Below are 17,053 nucleotides of genomic sequence, written 5' to 3'. Positions count from 1 at the left end.
CCCCAACTCCGGTTGTTTTTAAACCTTTTTTGGTCCGGGTGGCAGCGCTATGGTCGGTCTGGCAGCCCACTGAAGTGGCAGCTCTCCGGGGTTCGTGAAAAGAAAAGACGCCAGAAAATTGTTGTCACTGCTTAAACCGTGCAACTAGCTTAGTTTGTTTGTTGCGGCTGTCTCTATTTAATATTCAGAGTGTTTTTATCGTGAACTCAGCAGCTGTGAAGGCACAGAACTGTCAGGATGGATGTCATCGCCAGCGCCCGTGAGTCCGAGCTGGCCGAGAAGAAGATCTGTCGCTTCTGCTTGACTGGCGAGAAAATAGCCTCTCTTTTTTCGGAAAATCCCAGCGTCAAGTCAACTGCATCGCTGCCCCTGCTGATAATGGCCCTCACGTCGACCGAGGTAAGCCTAGATCAAGTTATTTGAATTGGTTCAAAGTTGCACTAACAGCGAACCGAGAAAGAACTTGGCTAAGACAATGCTTGGGGTTTCTGAACAGACTGCGTGCGTTATTGGGGTCTTGGCTAAAGGGCTCGGGCGGCCAGCCAGGGTAGGGGATCGCTTCATCTGTGTGTGTGTGTGTTGGTGCTTGGTGCTGCTTTAACACCTGTCTTGGCCCTTTTTGGCATGCAAATTGGGTGAAATTTCGATATTCATTCAATATTGTGACAACTGTACGCATACAAACATAATACAGTCGGGTGCACACACACACGTTTGTGGCGCTGCCACACAGTACGTAGTAGAGTTTGGCGCGTAGACACAAATTTTCAAACCAATTTATTTTCTTCAGAATTCATTTTTATTTCTATGTATACATACGAGTGTATATTCGTATAAATCTTCATTGTATATCATCTTGTATAATATTTGTGATTTATTTCTATGCATATCAAATATATATGCGTGTGTATATTTGAATAAATCTTCATTGTATATCCGTCTTACATAATATTTGTGATTTCCCGATTGGCAAGTGATTATTATATACTATATATGTGTGTGTATGAGAATATGTTGATTGGGATCAAAATTTAGTCAACAATAAAGCTAAAACCTAGAACTAAACTTGAAGTGGCATGGAATCCAAAGTGACCAATTTAAGGGTTGGGGGGAGGGGAGGTGGATTAGGTTGCGCGTTGAACGTATTAGGCGGGGCGGGCGGGTGTCAATGTTATATTTCAGCCAGCCTTATTGCCGTTGGGTTTGTCGCCGAAGCGCAGTATGCGCGTCAGCATGGAGGTGAAGCACGGAATCTGCTTCTGGCGATCCATCATTGGGGTAGCCGGCACGTTCGACTCAAAGTCTATGGCGACGCGCTGACTAACGAAAGTGAGCAGCGTGAGCAGGTCGTATTTCTTGGCATTGCTATTCAGCTCCTGGATGAGCGACTGCATGTACCACGAGCCGTTGTTGATATTGCGCCAGGAAAAGTAGCCTGCAAAAGAATCGATGATCAGTAAATCAATAAGCAAATAAAGATAAGATAAGATATGCCGCCCCTACCGGGTATTGTTGAGTATGAGAAGAGGAAGTCAGCATGGACGGGTATTTTGTAGCCCATGGACGAGTCCCCATCCGTTTCAGTCACGCTCTTCTCGAGCATCACGCCCCCGTCCAGGCGATCGCCCTGGCAGGCCTGGATGAAGAACAGCTTCGGCTTGCCGGCCAGCGTGGGGCACATCTGGGCAGTGAAGTAGTGCCAAATCTGGTCCAGCTTGTACTGGACATCGTTGGCATAAATGCAGCCATGCTCGCCGTGCGACAAGATGGCAATGGCCAGGCAGTCGTTGTCCGTGTGATCCAGTGCGGCGGCCTTCTCAATGCTTTCGCGTATGTTCTGCCACTTGCAGTCCTTGTGCACCGACACATCGAAACCCAATCTCTTGAATGTCTTGCGCAGCTCCTCCGCGTCCACATTGGTGCCCATGCGCGGCCTCAGCGTGGGTATCTCGAAGAACTCATGATTGAATATAAAGGCCTTGCCGCGGTGCTTGTGATTCATGTTGTACTCACTCGCATAGCGCTCCACGGGCATTCGGGCTACATACTTGTTGGTCGGGGGGGTAGGAATACTGCGGATAAGATCCAGAATTTCAATCAACCATTCGATAGTCCATCATATCAGCGATAAGATTAGATAAAATCAGTGTCCGAAATTAGAAATGATTAATTCAGGCCATTTACTTAATTGGGGGATTTAACAGACAATTTGGTCAAAGAATTATTTGTAAGATGACTTGGCAATCAAAAAGAAAGGCAACAGAAAGCCTTGGGGATTTACGGAAATTCTTCCTTCTCCTCTACGTGGCATACATCTAGTCACAATCATAATATCCTCCGTAAGGGTATAAAAGGAGCACACAGACGCGTGTACACAAATAACATGCATACTCATGTAAAGGGAACGACGGAAGAGAGTAACAGCAAGAGAAAAACAGAGAGAGATAGAAAGAGAGCACACACAATGCACATGCACATGGACCTTACCTCGCTGCAGCAGTTGCACCACCAATTCCAGCGTTACCCTCACAGCCTTTGGCATCTGTACTATCGCCCATGCTGCTGCGATTGCCGCCGGTTCCATTGGAACCGAGAGCAATAAAGTTCCTAGTTATGCACTCGTCCGTCATTTTGCTTCTGATATGCTTCTGCTGGGGAGTCTTATACTGATACTGCAATCAATTGTTTGTGTGTTCCGTTCTCCTTGTTGCCGTCTGCCTGCCTTGCCTTTTGTTCGCAGCGTCCGTCCTCGTCTGCCTGCCTTCGCCTTCAATTGTTGCGCCCTTTTTTCCGTACCGTACCCAAGAGAAAGGGGCCCGTCAGTCAGGTTCTTTGATATTGTTTACTTAGTTAAAGGCCACTATCGCGAAATCAACAGTTGTTTTGTCGCTTGTTTTATTTCTTTGATGCACCAACAATTGAATTAGTAATGGGAAATAGTCAAACATCCTTTTATGGCCTAGCCGCGTTTAAACAATTAATTAACGGAGGTTAAGCGTGCCCGGTGTCAAACCATACTGCTAGTCTCTACTATCGACGGTTTTGCGACTATCATGATAGTATCGAGCTACAATCGTTGCGCTTTTGATATTTTTGGATTGGCTTCTATAAAATACGAAGACACATTTGTAAACAAATCGACAGGTTGCATCTAATTTTTACAATGGACAAGTTCCTAAAAGGTTTCAATGGTTTTTTAATAATTATTTGAGCCCGATACTATCACGATAGTATCGATTGTTTTTTCAAAACATTCAACGTTGATATTCCTCGATTTTGCTATTCCGTTAAATATTACTAGCTAGCTGGGACTCTCAGCCCTAAACAAATAATTTTATCCGATAGATACATAAATTTTCTACAAGATTGGCAAGTTTTCAGAAGTCCTTTTTATTGGATTATTTACATATTAAGGTTCAAACAAAAACAACATAAAACGAATGTGACGTCATTTTGTGGCGTTGCCAGACTCGTGCAATTTGTAGTTGCTGCGTTGACTAAATGTGACGACAATGTTGCTGGTCAGCCAAGTATCTTCTATGCGTATGGACTTTTGTATACCGTATTTCCTTGAATTGATGTTAAATTTGTTTTCCCAAGCTGCATTGAAACATTATTTATGATTTTGTCCTAGATTGACATGTTTTTTACCTATTAATGCACATGTTTGTGTTTTTATATATACATTTATCCCGGTTCTGATACCTATTATTGGAACCCGTGAGCTGCAAAACTTTGTTAATATCTTTAGAAAAGAGACTGAGTAGTTTCTGCATTAATTGGAGCCTGAATTTACAAACAATATCTCAAGTACATAATATCCATTTTCCAAAGGTATGCAGATTGTTGATCATCCCGTGCCAAAGTTGCACAACAATGCTGCCCCATGTTGCTGAATTTTTTCCCATACAAATCAAATGTATCTTACGGGAATGTTCCCGTAAGATACATGTTTCTCACACCACGAAAATGAGGGGAAGTCACCACGAAAAGCGCTCTCTTCACCTCTGAAAAGAGAGCAAATTTTGAAAACCCACCATGAATCTCGAGTTTGTGTTTGTGTTTTTTTTTGTGTGTGTGTAGGTGTATGCACTTGCCGGCAAAGTCAGCTCTCAAATCTTGAGAAAACCCTCAAAAATACCAGCTAGTGCGTATTTTGGTATTTCCGAATCGAGTATGGCAAGACTATTTTCAGGGCAGTATTTCAGCAATCGAGTACAATCAGTAGTTTGAACGATTTGGCGGGTATTTTGAAAAAAGACTATGTTCTTTACTATATATTAATATATTTAATAGATTATTGAAATTGAGTAAAATATACCGTTATATACCTTTAGTATACCTTGAACTCCATTCTGTTTATTTTGTTATAGGTGAGCGCCGATGATAAAATGCCCAGCTACATTTGCCTCGACTGCCACTTGCTGTTCGAACACAGCTACCGCTTTATGCAGATGTGCAAGCGAGCTGAGACGGCGCTTCGGCAGTTTCCGCTGACAGGAACTCTGCCAGCACCGCTGGAAAAACCACGTCCTCCGACAAAGACTCAGACTCAGATTCAGACTCCTGCCGGCGCCAAGAAGGATGCCAAGGCCAGCGACGGACAGCCCAGGAAATTGCTTAACATCCTGGCCAATTCGAAGACGGTGATCATTGAAGATGTGCAGGTCTTGGAGACCAGCCTGTTGGCGAAAAAGCTGGCCGCAGCACCAGCAGCAGCACCTACCCGTTCCAAGTCCTATCAGATGAAGGTGGAGAACAACCAGGAGCTGTCCATGGACGATGTCCAGAACATGATGGAGGATATGGCCAACGAGCTGGACGAAGAAATATCGGCGGAGCCAGAACCAGTTGCAGCTCCATCGCCACCAGTTCAGACGAAATTGCCCATGAAGCCGAAGGTTCTGAACAAGCCCTCCGTTCGGATATTGAATAAGGGCGCTGCAGTGGCAGTGGAGCCTCAACTGGCCACGACCCAGATCAAGCGTGGACGGGACGGCAATGTGGCAATTGTCACCGAAATTATAGGCCCAAATACGGTGCCCCCCAGTGAGGATGCCACCAAGGACGCCGCCCTCGTGGTGACCAATGTCTTTCCCTGTCCCGACTGCGAGCGATCCTTTCCCCTTTTGCAGCTGCTCGAAATCCATCGGCTGAACCATACACGCGCCCGCAGCTTCCAGTGCAGCGACTGCAGCAAGGGCTTCTTCTCCAAGTACGATCTGCAGAAGCACAGATTCATCCACACGGGCGAGAAGCCCTTCGCTTGCAGCGTCTGTGACAAGGCCTTCACACGGCGAGCCCTGCTCCATCGGCACGAGAGCTCGCACACGGACCTGCCCAAATTCATTTGCGTGCACTGCGAGAAGCCGTTCCTGTCGCGTGAGGACATGACGAAGCATGCCGAGCGCCACACAAAGTCGCGCCCCTTCCGATGCACCATGTGCAGCAAGGCATTCGCCTTCAAGCAGGGCCTGGAGCGGCACGAGGTGAGTAGCCAGCCATAGACTGGGAGGTGCGAGCCACTTGAACTATAGCATTTCTGCCATTTCTGTTTCCCCTGCCAGGTTGTCCACAGCGTGAATCTGCCCTTCCCCTGCGAGCACTGCCCCAGGAGCTTTGTCACTTCGAGCAAGCTAGCCCGTCACCTGGTGGCCCATGCGGGAAAGCGAGCCTACCCCTGCAAGTACTGCTCCAAATCGTACATTCTCTCCCACCATTTGTCCAGGCACCTGCGCATGCACAAGCAGGACTCGGGTGCCTCGTTCGTCTGCAGCATCTGCAAGGAGTCGCACCAGAGCTACGACAGTCTCATCGAGCACTCGGTCCTCCACGCGAACATGTCCCTAAAGTGTCCGCTGTGCAACGAAAAGATCAGCGACATCGCTGCGGTGGAGGGGCACATGACCACGCACAAAGAGGGCGAGAGATTTGCGTGCGAATTCTGCGACTTGATCTTCCTCAGCTCAGACCGCCTGCAGAAACACATTGAGGATGAGCATGTGCTGGACATGGACATGTATCAGAATGATGGGGACAGGGTTTCCAACGAGAGTGATGCCGAGGCAGAGTTCAAAGTAAATTCCGCTGATCTCGACGAGGCAGAGCAGAAATTCTTGCTGCAGGAACTGCTACGCGATGAACAGCCATCATCGCCGCCGCCCCCAGTGAAGAAACGTAAAGTGGATGCTCCAAAGGCGGCCACTCAACCTCTGGTGTTCACCAAGCGTACACGGCAGACACGGACTGCAGATCTGGCCCAACCCGAGAGTTCGCAGAAAACCAGACAACAGGCAGCTGTGACGCGGAAGAGTCCTGCAGCTCCGCCCAAAAAGGGACGTTCGCTGATCAAAAACGGGGATTCATCGACAAATTCCAAGCAATAATTGTAAATTAATCAATAGATATATGCCTTAGACATAACGTACTGATTAAACGAGATATTTTTTTTTTTGTTATCTCCCGATCCGAATCGTCTTTGTCCTGGAGGGAGTGTTGCCGTCTTTATTCAATCAGGGATCCAACAGCAGTGTCTGTATTGGTAGCATGTTTGTAAGTTTGTGTGTGTGTATGTGTGTATTTCCGCCTTGAGTTCAGTTTAGATTAACATTAAATACAAGTCTCTCCCCACAGCATTCCGAATGTGTTGTGTATGCGCCAGGCCAGCAATAACCCAAAGAAAACTCCATCCCATCCTTCACCCGCGACGGAAATGCGACTAAGCGGTTGTCCACTTAGTGCTCATAGCCATCGGGCAGGGGGTTGACATGGGGGTTGTGGAACAGGCTCTTGTTGCCCTCGCCCCAGGGGAAACGCTTCTCGCGACGACGCAAGTAGTCGTACTTGACGAACTCCTGGCGGGGCTTGTCGTGCTCCTCCTGGTGCTTCAGATAGGCATTCAGCATGCACAGGCCAACGGCTGGGACGGCCACGAAGAAGGAGAGGCGCTTCCAGACCTTGTAGCCACCTGAAAGGAGTCGGGATATGTTAAAGGAGAGCCATAATCGATAGTCTTGCCTAACAGCCAAATTACATAACCTTAACCCCACAAACATTGCAGAATTTGGCGTTTGGGACAATGGCAGGATATTTACCGGAGTGCTCGCCGGCCACGGCAGCAGTGCCAGACATGTTCCGGGCCGCAGTAGCGCCGAGCTGGCGACGAATTGCGTGGTTTAGAATAGCAGACATATTCTAGCGATTCCCAATTTCTCGAATGAAAATTTTGCTATTTTGACGTTTAAATAGAGATGACAAGTGACTACATACGACTGATATCGATGTCACTGATTCCGCCAACTATATCGTTCCCAATATCGATATTTTGTTCATGCAGCGCAAAAATGAGTCTTTTTCATTTTTGACGAGTTTTTTTTGCATGTTAGATATGATTTCGCCTTATGTTATGTTTTGAAAATGACGTTTCTGAGGTTCAAGTCACACTCGACAAAACAAATCAAGTGAAATATTTATTTTTCCATATATTTGTATACTTTTCAAAATGACCGCCAAACTCCATTTAGCGCACAAAAAATACTGACAATTTTCGCTCTCAAATCGTGGTGGGTTTTCAAAATTTGCTCATTTTCGTGGTGTGAGAAACATGTATCTTACGGGAACACGTATGGAATGAAGATTCATTGTTGCGTCATTCCATACGCGTTCCCGTAAGATACATTCGATTTGTATGGGAAAAAATTCAGCAACATGGGGAAATGAAGAGGCAGCATTGTTGTGCAACTTTGGCACGAAATGATCAACAATCTGAATACCTTGGAAAAATGGGTGTTATGGAAGATAGGCTCCAATTAATGCAGAAACTACTCAGTCTCTTTTCTAAAGATATTAAAAAAGTTCTGCAGCTCACAGGTTCCAATAATAGGTATCAGAACCGAGATATATGTTTATATAAAAAACACAAACATGTGCGTTAATAGGTAAAACATGTCAATCTAGGACAAAATCATAAATAATGTTACAATGGAGCTTGGAAAAAAAAATTTAACAAAAATTTAAAGAAATAAGGTATACAAAAGTACATAAGCATAGAGATACTTGGTTGACCAGCAACATTGACGTCACATTTAGTCAACATTTCCGTTTTATGATTTGGCCGGTTTTTGTTTGAACCTTTTTATGTAAAGAATCCAATAAAAAATAGTTCGGAAAACTAGCCAATCCTGAACACAAATTCATTGAGGAATCGGATAAAATTATTTTTTTAGCGCTGAAAGTGCCAACTAACTACTAATATTAAACTGAATATCAAAATTGACGAATTTCATATTACAAAATATCATGGTATGGCAGCCCACAGCAACTACGAATTGCACGAGTCTGGCAACGCCACAATATCGGGCTCAAATAATTAAAAAAAAACCATTGAAACCTTTTAGGAACTTGTCCATTGTAAAAATTAGATGCCACCTGTCGATTTGTTTACAAATGTGTCTTCGTATTTTATAGAAGCCAATCCAAACATATCAAAAGCGCAACGACTGTAGCTCGATACTATCATGATAGTCGCAAAACCGTCGATAGTAGAGGCTAGCAGTAAAATATCGATACTATCGATAGTGCCCTCGATGGTTTGACACCTCTACTGTCGCGTAATTTCCACTATTGTTGATATAAAATTGTAAATACGTTGTTAACTTTTTTCTAAAGCAAAAGTGCAAAGCTTCCGTTAGTGACGCGACACCGCACGAGCAACATCAGCCAGCGCTGAGCAGCCGCCAAGGACATGCATATTGCAAAGTGAATCGAAAGGCATGAGAAGACAGTGAAAAATATTAAATTAGCAGCAACCCGATGTACAAAAGGCCATTAAATATATACGCGAATAGCCAAGTTTTTTAACAATTCTCATTAGACAATAAACCCACTTCACTTGGCACTTACGCCCCTTCCAAGTGTTAGAAAGTAAAACGAAGAGTATTACAACGAAACGGAACGCAATTTAATTAACAAATGGCTGCCAATAACTTGCGACAAATCCCGCTGACCTGCAGCGGACACACGCGTCCAGTGGTGCATTTGGACTTCAGCGGCATCTGCGACAGCGGATACTTTCTCATCTCCGCTTGCAAAGGTAAACGATGCGGCGGCACATACAAAAGTTCCCATGCGATAAACCGTCCTTGTGTTATTTATAGCCTGCTATCGACGAAAGATGCAGCATCAGCAAATTAACATTAACAAACATATGTGCGTATGGTGCTTAGACCTGATTGAGCTCTGTCTAGCCTGGCTGAAACCTTGACCCAAATGTTGAATCACTTAATGAGCGAAACCAGTTTTCTGCGAACCCTTTTCCCACACCATCTCGCATGCAATATATTTTGCATTCTTTGCCTTGAGATGTCTCTCTGCCTGTCTGTCCTGTCCTGTCGGTGTTATTGTGTTGTTGTTTGTGTGCGTGAGTGCTTTCGATAAAAAGTTGCATTTATGCGGAAAAAGGCAAATCATTTCCATTCCAAGTTCAAGTTAATTTTTTTTCGCTTTATCGCCATTTAACGTACAGGCTTCCCCGCTTGTTTAACAACTTTTCAAAAACTTTGCCCGTTTTGTGCGTACAGGAAGCACCTTGAAACTTCTATATTTACATTGTGTGCGCTGTCGAGAGACTTGTCTCCGAAATATGTGGAATGCTGTATACCCTATAAAACGGGAAACGATAGATCCATTTCCTTTCAGTTTGCGTTATAAGATATGGGAATATTCTTGTAGGGAGACTCATTTCCTGATGAAATTTATGTACCATTAGCGCATACTTCTCCCCAAATCCTATATACCCCACGCAACCATTTCCAACATCATTAAATATACAATTAATTGATAACCGTTTACATTCTAAAATGAAATGTTGCTTTAATTGAACTAACGAGCCGTGTGTCCCTGCCTGAAAACTGCAGGCGGCGGCGGTCCGGTGCATCGAGAACGATGTGATCTTGGGAGCTGGCCGGCTGGCTGCTGCTGCTGGCTTGCATGATTCCGATTCCGTTTCGATTGCCGTCGCCGTGTCAGGTCGTTGGCATTGATGGTAGTCATTGAGTCAAGGTGGCTTCCGCCGTTCACACGATTTATTTATCAATTTTTATGTACATGTTTTGGCGCGAATGCAATTGAGAATTCTGGACGTTTCTTGCAGATGGCAGCCCGATGCTGCGTCACGGCGACACCGGCGACTGGGTGGGCACCTTTGAGGGGCACAAGGGCGCCGTGTGGAATGCCACACTCAATCGAAATGCAACGCTGGCTGCCTCGGGAGCGGCCGACTTCACCGGCAAGGTGTGGAATGCGGTGAGCGGAGCCGAGATCCACAGTTTCCAGCACAAGCATATCGTGAAGAGTGTGGCCTTTGACGCCGATTCGGAGAACATTGTGACGGGCAGCAACGAGAAGCTGGTGCGAGTCTTTAACCTGGAGCAACCGGAGGCGAAGCCGGAGGAGTACAGTGGACACGCTGGGGCCATCAAGCGGGCACTCTTCTGCCGCGACGACAAGTGCATCGTCTCGGCGGCCGAGGACAAGACCGTCCGCCTGTGGGATCGCATGACGGGCATTGAGGTGCAACGCCTGCAGTTCAACAGCCATCCCAACAGCCTGGAGATCTCGCGCGACAACCACATACTGACCATTGCCCACGGCTCGTCGATCAGCTTCTGGGAGGTGGACACTCTCAAGAAGCTCAAGGAGGTGAAAGTGCCGACGAATGTCGCATCGGCCAGTTTGCATCCGGACAAGCACGTCTTTGTCTGCGGCGGCGAGGACTTTAAGATGTACAAATTCGACTACATTACAGGCAACGAAATAGGTATGCTGATGCCACAGTCCATCTTTTTGCAGTTAGCACGCTTACTAATCTTTCCATTCTTTCGCAGAATCATTCAAAGGTCACTTTGGACCAGTGCATGCGGTCAAGTTCAGCCCCGATGGCGAGCTGTATGCAAGTGGATCCGAAGACGGCACCTTGAGACTGTGGCAGACCACGGTGGGCAAGACATACGGCTTGTGGAAGTGCACAGAGCCCAATGAGCTGAACAACTCCATGAGCTCGCCACGCGAGGTGCCTGCAAACTGATGTTGGAGAATTGCCAGTCGCTGCTATACGGCGCCGCCGCCGGCGCAGACGATGCAAAGGAGGGATACGAGCTATAGCTGAGATCATCGATTATCATTAAACCTTTTTGTAATGGGCTACAATAACGATATTTTATATTCCAACGCTGAACTCTCATTGGCATTAAATGATAATCACACACAGAACTACATTGTGAAATGCAATAGAAATAAATAACTTAAGTTTCTCAATTGTGACTCGAGTGCGACTTGGCTGCTGCAACTTAGATGCCTAGATGTGTGTTCCCGTGGCCCAGCCATGTAGGTAGATGGTGGTGAAGTTGAGCAGAGGCTCGCCCTGATGGATGTCTGAACGGTTCTGCAGATGGTCGAACCACCTGGACAGATTTAGATAGGATTCCTTGTCCACGGGCGACAGCGATTTCTGCAAGATATCAGAAATGTAAAGTGAAGGCATGCAACAAAAAGCCCAAGAAATACCCACCACAAGGTCATAGATGGCATAGTAGACAGCCAGGTCGGCCAGTGTGATGAAGTGGCCCACGAGATATGATTTGCTGGCAAACAGCTTATTCAAGTCCGCGAGCAACTGCTTGGCCACATTCCTATCTTTGGAGCCAGGCGCCACGTAGAGCACAGAGAACTCTATCCACTGATACACCTGGGCCTCCACCTCCCGCGAGGCCTTGCTGTTTTGGGCCGTCTCCGACTTGGATTCGTTGGCCAGATTCTCCAGAATTGTGGCGAATCCCGCCACGCTCTTCTTCTGGCCATTTGTGCGCGTTACGACCTTCACAATAGAAAATAAATTGATGGCTGCCCCAACTATTGTGCTCTAAATAAAGTGTTTACCTGCTCCTCGTTCAGCTGCACCTTGCCGGGGGACACGCCAAGGCAATGGGCAATCTTTTGCACTCTTGCAACGTCGCACATGGTAATAAATTTTAATAAAAATTAATTGGCGTGCAAAACATACAACAAAACCAGTGTGACCGTGTAGAAAACTAACTTAACCCCCATAGCCCCGCTTTATTTTAACAGTGGAAATAACTTGTGTAAAACCGCGGAAAATAATGCTATTTGTATATGTTCCTTGTAGCTCCATTCCTTCCCTTACCCTAAGTTAATAAAAAATGACCCCGATATCTTTCACCTGAACAACGCTAAAATGATTAAAGTTTCATACATTTTGTGGGAATATTAAATACCCCTGAACAATGGGTTAACGTTCTATTCTATTAATCTTCCTCGATTTTAATATTCGGCTTAATATTGCTAGCTAGCTGGGATACTCAGCACTAAAAATATAACATTATCCAACAGAATAAACAATTTACTACGAAATTGGTTCATTTGAAGGACCACTTTTTATTGGATTGTTTACAAAATAGGGTTTAAGCACAAAACAAGTCAAGGCAGAAACCATAAGTTGCTGTTCAACCAGTTTTCTGCTATGAGTATGGACATTTGTAGACCCTATTTACTTTAATTAATAGATTAAATAGATTGTACCATTATATGCCGATATACCGTAAATAAACTTACAACGCAATTTCGAAAAGTCGCACAATTCTTTCTACGATTTTGTAAAATTGCCTTGCCTGGACAGGGCCTCGTAGGTGACATCGTACTGAAGAAGAAATATAAAAAAGTTTGTAGTGGCCACCAGCAGCTGTAATTTAGAATTTAAAGTAAACGTTTTCACTGATTCAGATATAATCTCACAGTCGAAAGGTATTTGAGATCCAGGACAATGACGCCGCAGACAACATGCTGGCGTACATTTGTTTGCAATTGGAGGATAAAGTGGTGAAAGGTCTCCTGAAGGTCGGGTCCCACAGATTGCACACCATTCAACAGGGCCAAGCATTTGGATTGCTGAAAGGAAAAGCAATTATAAATGGGAATTACGATTCTAGGCTACTTACCTCCTGCTGCACTTTGTGGTTGAAGTAGAGAAGGCTGTGCATCTTGCCTATATGCATGGCCATCCACAGCACCATGTAGATCCACCTGTTCCAATCTGCCAGCTCCGGAACGTCAATGCCCTTGTACACAAGGAACAGAATCAGGTTGAAGCTGAAGAAGCAGCCAACCACCAGCAGGACAATGGAATATTGGAATGCCTTATTAACCAGCTTCGTGAAGTAGGTCAGCTCAGCATGCTGCAAGCGAAATCTTTGTACCTCCCACCGTCGTGGTCTTGGCAAGTGTTGGAGCTCCTGTTGCAGGGATTCGGTGACTGCGGCCTGGCGCCAAGCTATGCCCTGCAGCAGGACATAGTACTGGATAAAGGAGATGCTGCTGATGATGTTGGGCATCACATAGCTGTTGATGCTGAGTACAGCCTTGTAGGCAACAAATCTCTGGCTAAAAATATCGATGGCAAAGGCTAAGCAGACCAACACCAAGACCAGCGAGAGCTGCAGCCGCAAAAAGCGCTTGATCTGCCAGCATTTAATCGTATATCCCCGCTCCAGATCCGACTTTACTATGCTAGCAATTACGGCGGGTATCCTGTGTCTCCATTGGAATGTGAGGATCAAGATTGAGGCACTGTGCACCATGTAAATGCCCGATTCCATGGCATTCAAATAGCAATCGAGGGACACCCTGTTAAGGGTGATGAGCACAAACTCCCAATAGGAGGCTAGGCAGTACCAGCCGTAGCAAACGGCCATCCAACAGAGATGCAGATGGCGGTAGACTCTGCCCTGGCGACCAGGCAGGACAGTAATGGGCGCGGTGTTGGCCAGAACTGAGATCCAGAATAGCCAATTCAAGCCTTTGTAGAGACGTTTGGATTTCACCTCAAATTCCTGATGAAACGTTGGATGACTGCAATGGTAGGGAACATCATTTCATGTGAGTTCCAATTTATGAATCTTCTCTTTACCCGTTCGGCATCCTTTGCACCGCCTTTAGACGCTTTCGTGGCACTTTCTTCGGCTTCCACATATCGAATGCTAATCACATTGAGGAGACTTCACCTCGAACTGCTTTGACCTGTCACAGGAACATTAATCAATTGAGCCAAATTATGTTTCTTCAGCTTCGTTTAAATCATTAACTAAAGGGCCGTGCAGATGAGCAGTTCAATTAGCAATCGCTGGGGAAATCACCTGCTGACCATCAGCCGCTGCCTGGCCGTGGCACCCACTGCAAGCAGGGGATTCGCTCGATGGATTCACTGTCTTTGGTGCGTGCTTCTGCTGAGCTACGTGTGGACTGGCTGCATCTGGAAGTGCATTGTGTTTGACGCCGAATTGCCGACCATCGAGAAGCTGCTCTATCTGATGGAGTTCCCAGGCAACATTACAATCACTGGCCTCCTGGTGTTCCACGCTGTACTTAATTGTCCGTACTCCAGGGACGTGGAGACGCAGATTCATCGGCTCATCGGCGAGCAGGATGTGGGAGTAGCGCGTAGACTTTACCGAAAGCACGAAAAGAGGACTCGTCTCCTGCTGGTGCAAACCATCGTATTCCATGGCGCCTGCGTTGTGGTGGACATTGTCAATTACGACTTCAACTGGTGGACTACGTGGATCAGCAATAGTGTATACAATTTGCCCGCTCTGATGATCAGCCTCGGTGTGCTGCAATACGCCCTCGCCGTGCACTTTCTCTGGCTGCTGCAGGCACATCTTTGCCACCGTCTGGCGGAGCTGCAAGTACGCCAAAGGCCACCACCCCAAGGTATCGTGAGGCTGGACGCGCGCTATGATCTGTTCTTTGCTTCACTGGTGGATGCTGGCGGATGCACTACTCTGGTGCTGGATGAGCTGCGCTCAACGTACACTGCCATCGATCGTCTGCACAGGCAGCTGCTGGACAAGTTTGGCCTCTTCCTGCTGCTCAACTTTGGCAACTCTCTGTGCAGCTTCTGCGAGGAGTTCTACTTGGTCTTCAATTTCTTTGAGCGGCCGCAATGGGCCGCGGGTCTGTTGCTCTTCTACCGCATACTGTGGCTGGTCATGCACGGCTCACGCATCTGGGTCATCCTGGCCGTCAACGAGCAGCTGGTGGAGCAGGAATGCCACTTTTGCCTTCAGCTTAACCAGCTGGAGGTGTGTGGCAGCCATCTCGAGCGCACCATTAATCGTTTCCTGGTGCAGCTCCAGACGAGCATCGGCCAACCCTTGCTCGCGTGCGGCGTCATCGATTTGGACACGCTGGCAATGGGTGGGGTAAGCAACCAGAACCAATTAACCCTTTAGTTGAAACAATTAAAGGATATTTCTTTTCTCTTCCGTTCCCTGACAGTTTATCGGGGTGCTGATGGCCATTGTCATATTCCTAATTCAAATCGGCTTGGGGAACAAGTCGATCAAGCTGGATATACGTTTGAATAAACTGCCTCATTTAATAATTCCGTAATACTTTGAATTTGCGCACTGCTATTTATACTTGGTATCGTTTTGCAAAGTACTCGATTCTTGATGGTCTATCGATATCGGCCAGAGTTGTCTACGTTTTAAAGACGCGCGCTACGTTCTGTTTTTGAATTTAAAAAAGAAACGTTTTTTATTGAAATGTGTGCCAAGTGCAAAATTAATTGATTTTTGATATAATGGAAGCCACAATCTTTGATATGTGTTCATATGTTTTTCCTTTTCCCCATTTGTCTGCTAATACAATCACTTATCAGTTGCTTTTGATAAGCTTTTCTATTGTTTCCAATTGTACATCGTTTGATAAATGAATGCCATTATCTTGAAACGTTCGTACGAGCGCCACTTGGCATTTCTGGCATTGAAACAGATATAAATACATACATACATACATACACTATAAGCTTGTCATATATTAATGATCGGGACGAATTTTCATTACGCCAAACAGCGATAGAGATATGTACCTACATATGTATGGTATGTACGATTGAATGAGTTTTGCGGGTGACTTCCAATTAAATCGATCTGAGAAACAGACAAGACAAGGAAGAGATAAAGCTAAAAAGAAATTCATTTCAAGCATCGCTGGAGTCTCATAAATTTCGCGTTATAAATGTCTGCAAATAAAGAATCTACTTCATATATGTATGCCCCAAGAAAATTGTAAAATGCTTTTGCTGAGTGGAGGGAGTGGGAGAGATGAAGCAATTAAATGAAACGAATGAAATATACTGTTGTACGATATACGAGCCATACATATGCAACGTCAATTACCCGACATTGACTTTGAAAAGTGCGCCTTGAGATCTCGGTTCTCGGTTCTCAGATCTCGACTCTTGTCTGGACTCGAGTCTCGGGCTTAAGTGGTGCCTCTTGGTGCATCAGATCTGGCAGTAGAGAGCCGAGCCGGACGACCGGAAGCGTGTTGACCAGCCCGGCCCCGTCATATCGCGGTGGCACATTATCCTATCCTACCTAAGACCTGTCGCTACCTGTCGTCGCCATCGATTCAAAACTAATTAGCTGGCAAGCGACGGATGGCATTTGCATCTGTATGCACAATCACTGCGGAAAAAGAGAGAGAGAGAGATTTATGATACGGCCAGCTTGGCAGTGGGACAGACAGATTGTCGAGACGGTGGCAGTTGCAGATCAGCATTAGTTTTATGGTTTCCCCGGCTATAATTGGAATCCGCATTGGGGAATATTTCGTCAATCTGGTCACCGTTATGGGTCGCCTTAGGTTAGCTGATAAGCCGATGCCGGATTGCTTCTAGGTAATAATAAATTTGATTTTAATGAAATGCTAAAAGTTCATTCAGCTTATCGGTTTCTGGGGCTCGATCCCTGCTTCAAAATCCAATTAATTGCGTTCCGAAAATGTCACCAGAGAGAGAGAGAGACATTCCACACATGTTCCCAGGGGATGTGTGGCCACTTGGAGTGGTGCATCTAAACTTTAGCAACCCCCATTAAACGCCAAAAAACAACCTAGGGGGAGGTTTGAGTAAACACAGACAACAATAAACAGCAGAGGGAACAAAAAACTGCGCAAAAGTCAAAGAGGCTTTTGT

The 17,053-nt window shown here is 45.9% G+C and overlaps 7 protein-coding genes across 7 annotated transcripts; 3 read left to right on the top strand and 4 right to left on the bottom strand.

Annotated features, from left to right (window-relative positions):
• Window positions 1-74: 74 nt before the first annotated feature.
• On the top strand, window positions 75-6,466 carry LOC111080592 (zinc finger protein 629). The gene is made up of 3 exons (XM_022376296.2): window positions 75-399; window positions 4,374-5,489; window positions 5,568-6,466. The coding sequence occupies exons 1-3, from the start codon at window positions 238-240 to the stop codon at window positions 6,384-6,386; spliced, it is 2,097 nt and encodes a 698-aa protein (XP_022231988.2). The 5' UTR covers window positions 75-237; the 3' UTR covers window positions 6,387-6,466.
• On the bottom strand, window positions 788-3,040 carry LOC111080593 (caspase-1). Its single transcript, XM_022376297.2, has 3 exons — window positions 2,488-3,040; window positions 1,504-2,072; window positions 788-1,435 (listed from the first exon to the last, which is right to left on the bottom strand). Exons 1-3 carry the CDS (start codon window positions 2,628-2,630, stop codon window positions 1,179-1,181), a joined length of 969 nt encoding a protein of 322 aa, XP_022231989.1. The 5' UTR covers window positions 2,631-3,040; the 3' UTR covers window positions 788-1,178.
• A 15-nt stretch (window positions 6,467-6,481) lies between the features above and the next one.
• On the bottom strand, window positions 6,482-7,268 carry LOC111080597 (cytochrome c oxidase subunit 6A, mitochondrial). The gene is made up of 2 exons (XM_022376301.2): window positions 7,095-7,268; window positions 6,482-6,967 (listed from the first exon to the last, which is right to left on the bottom strand). Exons 1-2 carry the CDS (start codon window positions 7,189-7,191, stop codon window positions 6,735-6,737), a joined length of 330 nt encoding a protein of 109 aa, XP_022231993.1. The 5' UTR covers window positions 7,192-7,268; the 3' UTR covers window positions 6,482-6,734.
• A 1,317-nt stretch (window positions 7,269-8,585) lies between these two features.
• On the top strand, window positions 8,586-11,313 carry LOC111080587 (serine-threonine kinase receptor-associated protein). The gene is made up of 3 exons (XM_022376290.2): window positions 8,586-9,091; window positions 10,151-10,816; window positions 10,884-11,313. The coding sequence occupies exons 1-3, from the start codon at window positions 8,971-8,973 to the stop codon at window positions 11,081-11,083; spliced, it is 987 nt and encodes a 328-aa protein (XP_022231982.1). The 5' UTR covers window positions 8,586-8,970; the 3' UTR covers window positions 11,084-11,313.
• LOC111080588 (eukaryotic translation elongation factor 1 epsilon-1) lies at window positions 11,193-12,090 on the bottom strand. The gene is made up of 3 exons (XM_022376291.2): window positions 11,935-12,090; window positions 11,567-11,872; window positions 11,193-11,506 (listed from the first exon to the last, which is right to left on the bottom strand). Exons 1-3 carry the CDS (start codon window positions 12,013-12,015, stop codon window positions 11,354-11,356), a joined length of 540 nt encoding a protein of 179 aa, XP_022231983.2. The 5' UTR covers window positions 12,016-12,090; the 3' UTR covers window positions 11,193-11,353.
• A 448-nt stretch (window positions 12,091-12,538) lies between these two features.
• Window positions 12,539-14,156, bottom strand: LOC111080590 (putative gustatory receptor 59f). The gene is made up of 4 exons (XM_022376294.2): window positions 13,979-14,156; window positions 13,011-13,920; window positions 12,808-12,960; window positions 12,539-12,754 (listed from the first exon to the last, which is right to left on the bottom strand). The coding sequence occupies exons 1-4, from the start codon at window positions 14,038-14,040 to the stop codon at window positions 12,659-12,661; spliced, it is 1,221 nt and encodes a 406-aa protein (XP_022231986.2). The 5' UTR covers window positions 14,041-14,156; the 3' UTR covers window positions 12,539-12,658.
• Window positions 14,103-15,462, top strand: LOC111080589 (putative gustatory receptor 59e). Its single transcript, XM_022376293.2, has 2 exons — window positions 14,103-15,272; window positions 15,349-15,462. The coding sequence occupies exons 1-2, from the start codon at window positions 14,169-14,171 to the stop codon at window positions 15,460-15,462; spliced, it is 1,218 nt and encodes a 405-aa protein (XP_022231985.2). The 5' UTR covers window positions 14,103-14,168.
• The last annotated feature ends 1,591 nt before the right edge of the window (window positions 15,463-17,053 follow it).

This window comes from Drosophila obscura, unplaced genomic scaffold, assembly GCF_018151105.1.
Source record: "Drosophila obscura isolate BZ-5 IFL unplaced genomic scaffold, ASM1815110v1 contig_186, whole genome shotgun sequence".
Lineage (NCBI taxonomy): Eukaryota > Metazoa > Arthropoda > Insecta > Diptera > Drosophilidae > Drosophila > Drosophila obscura.
This window is presented reverse-complemented; position numbering and strand designations above follow the sequence as displayed.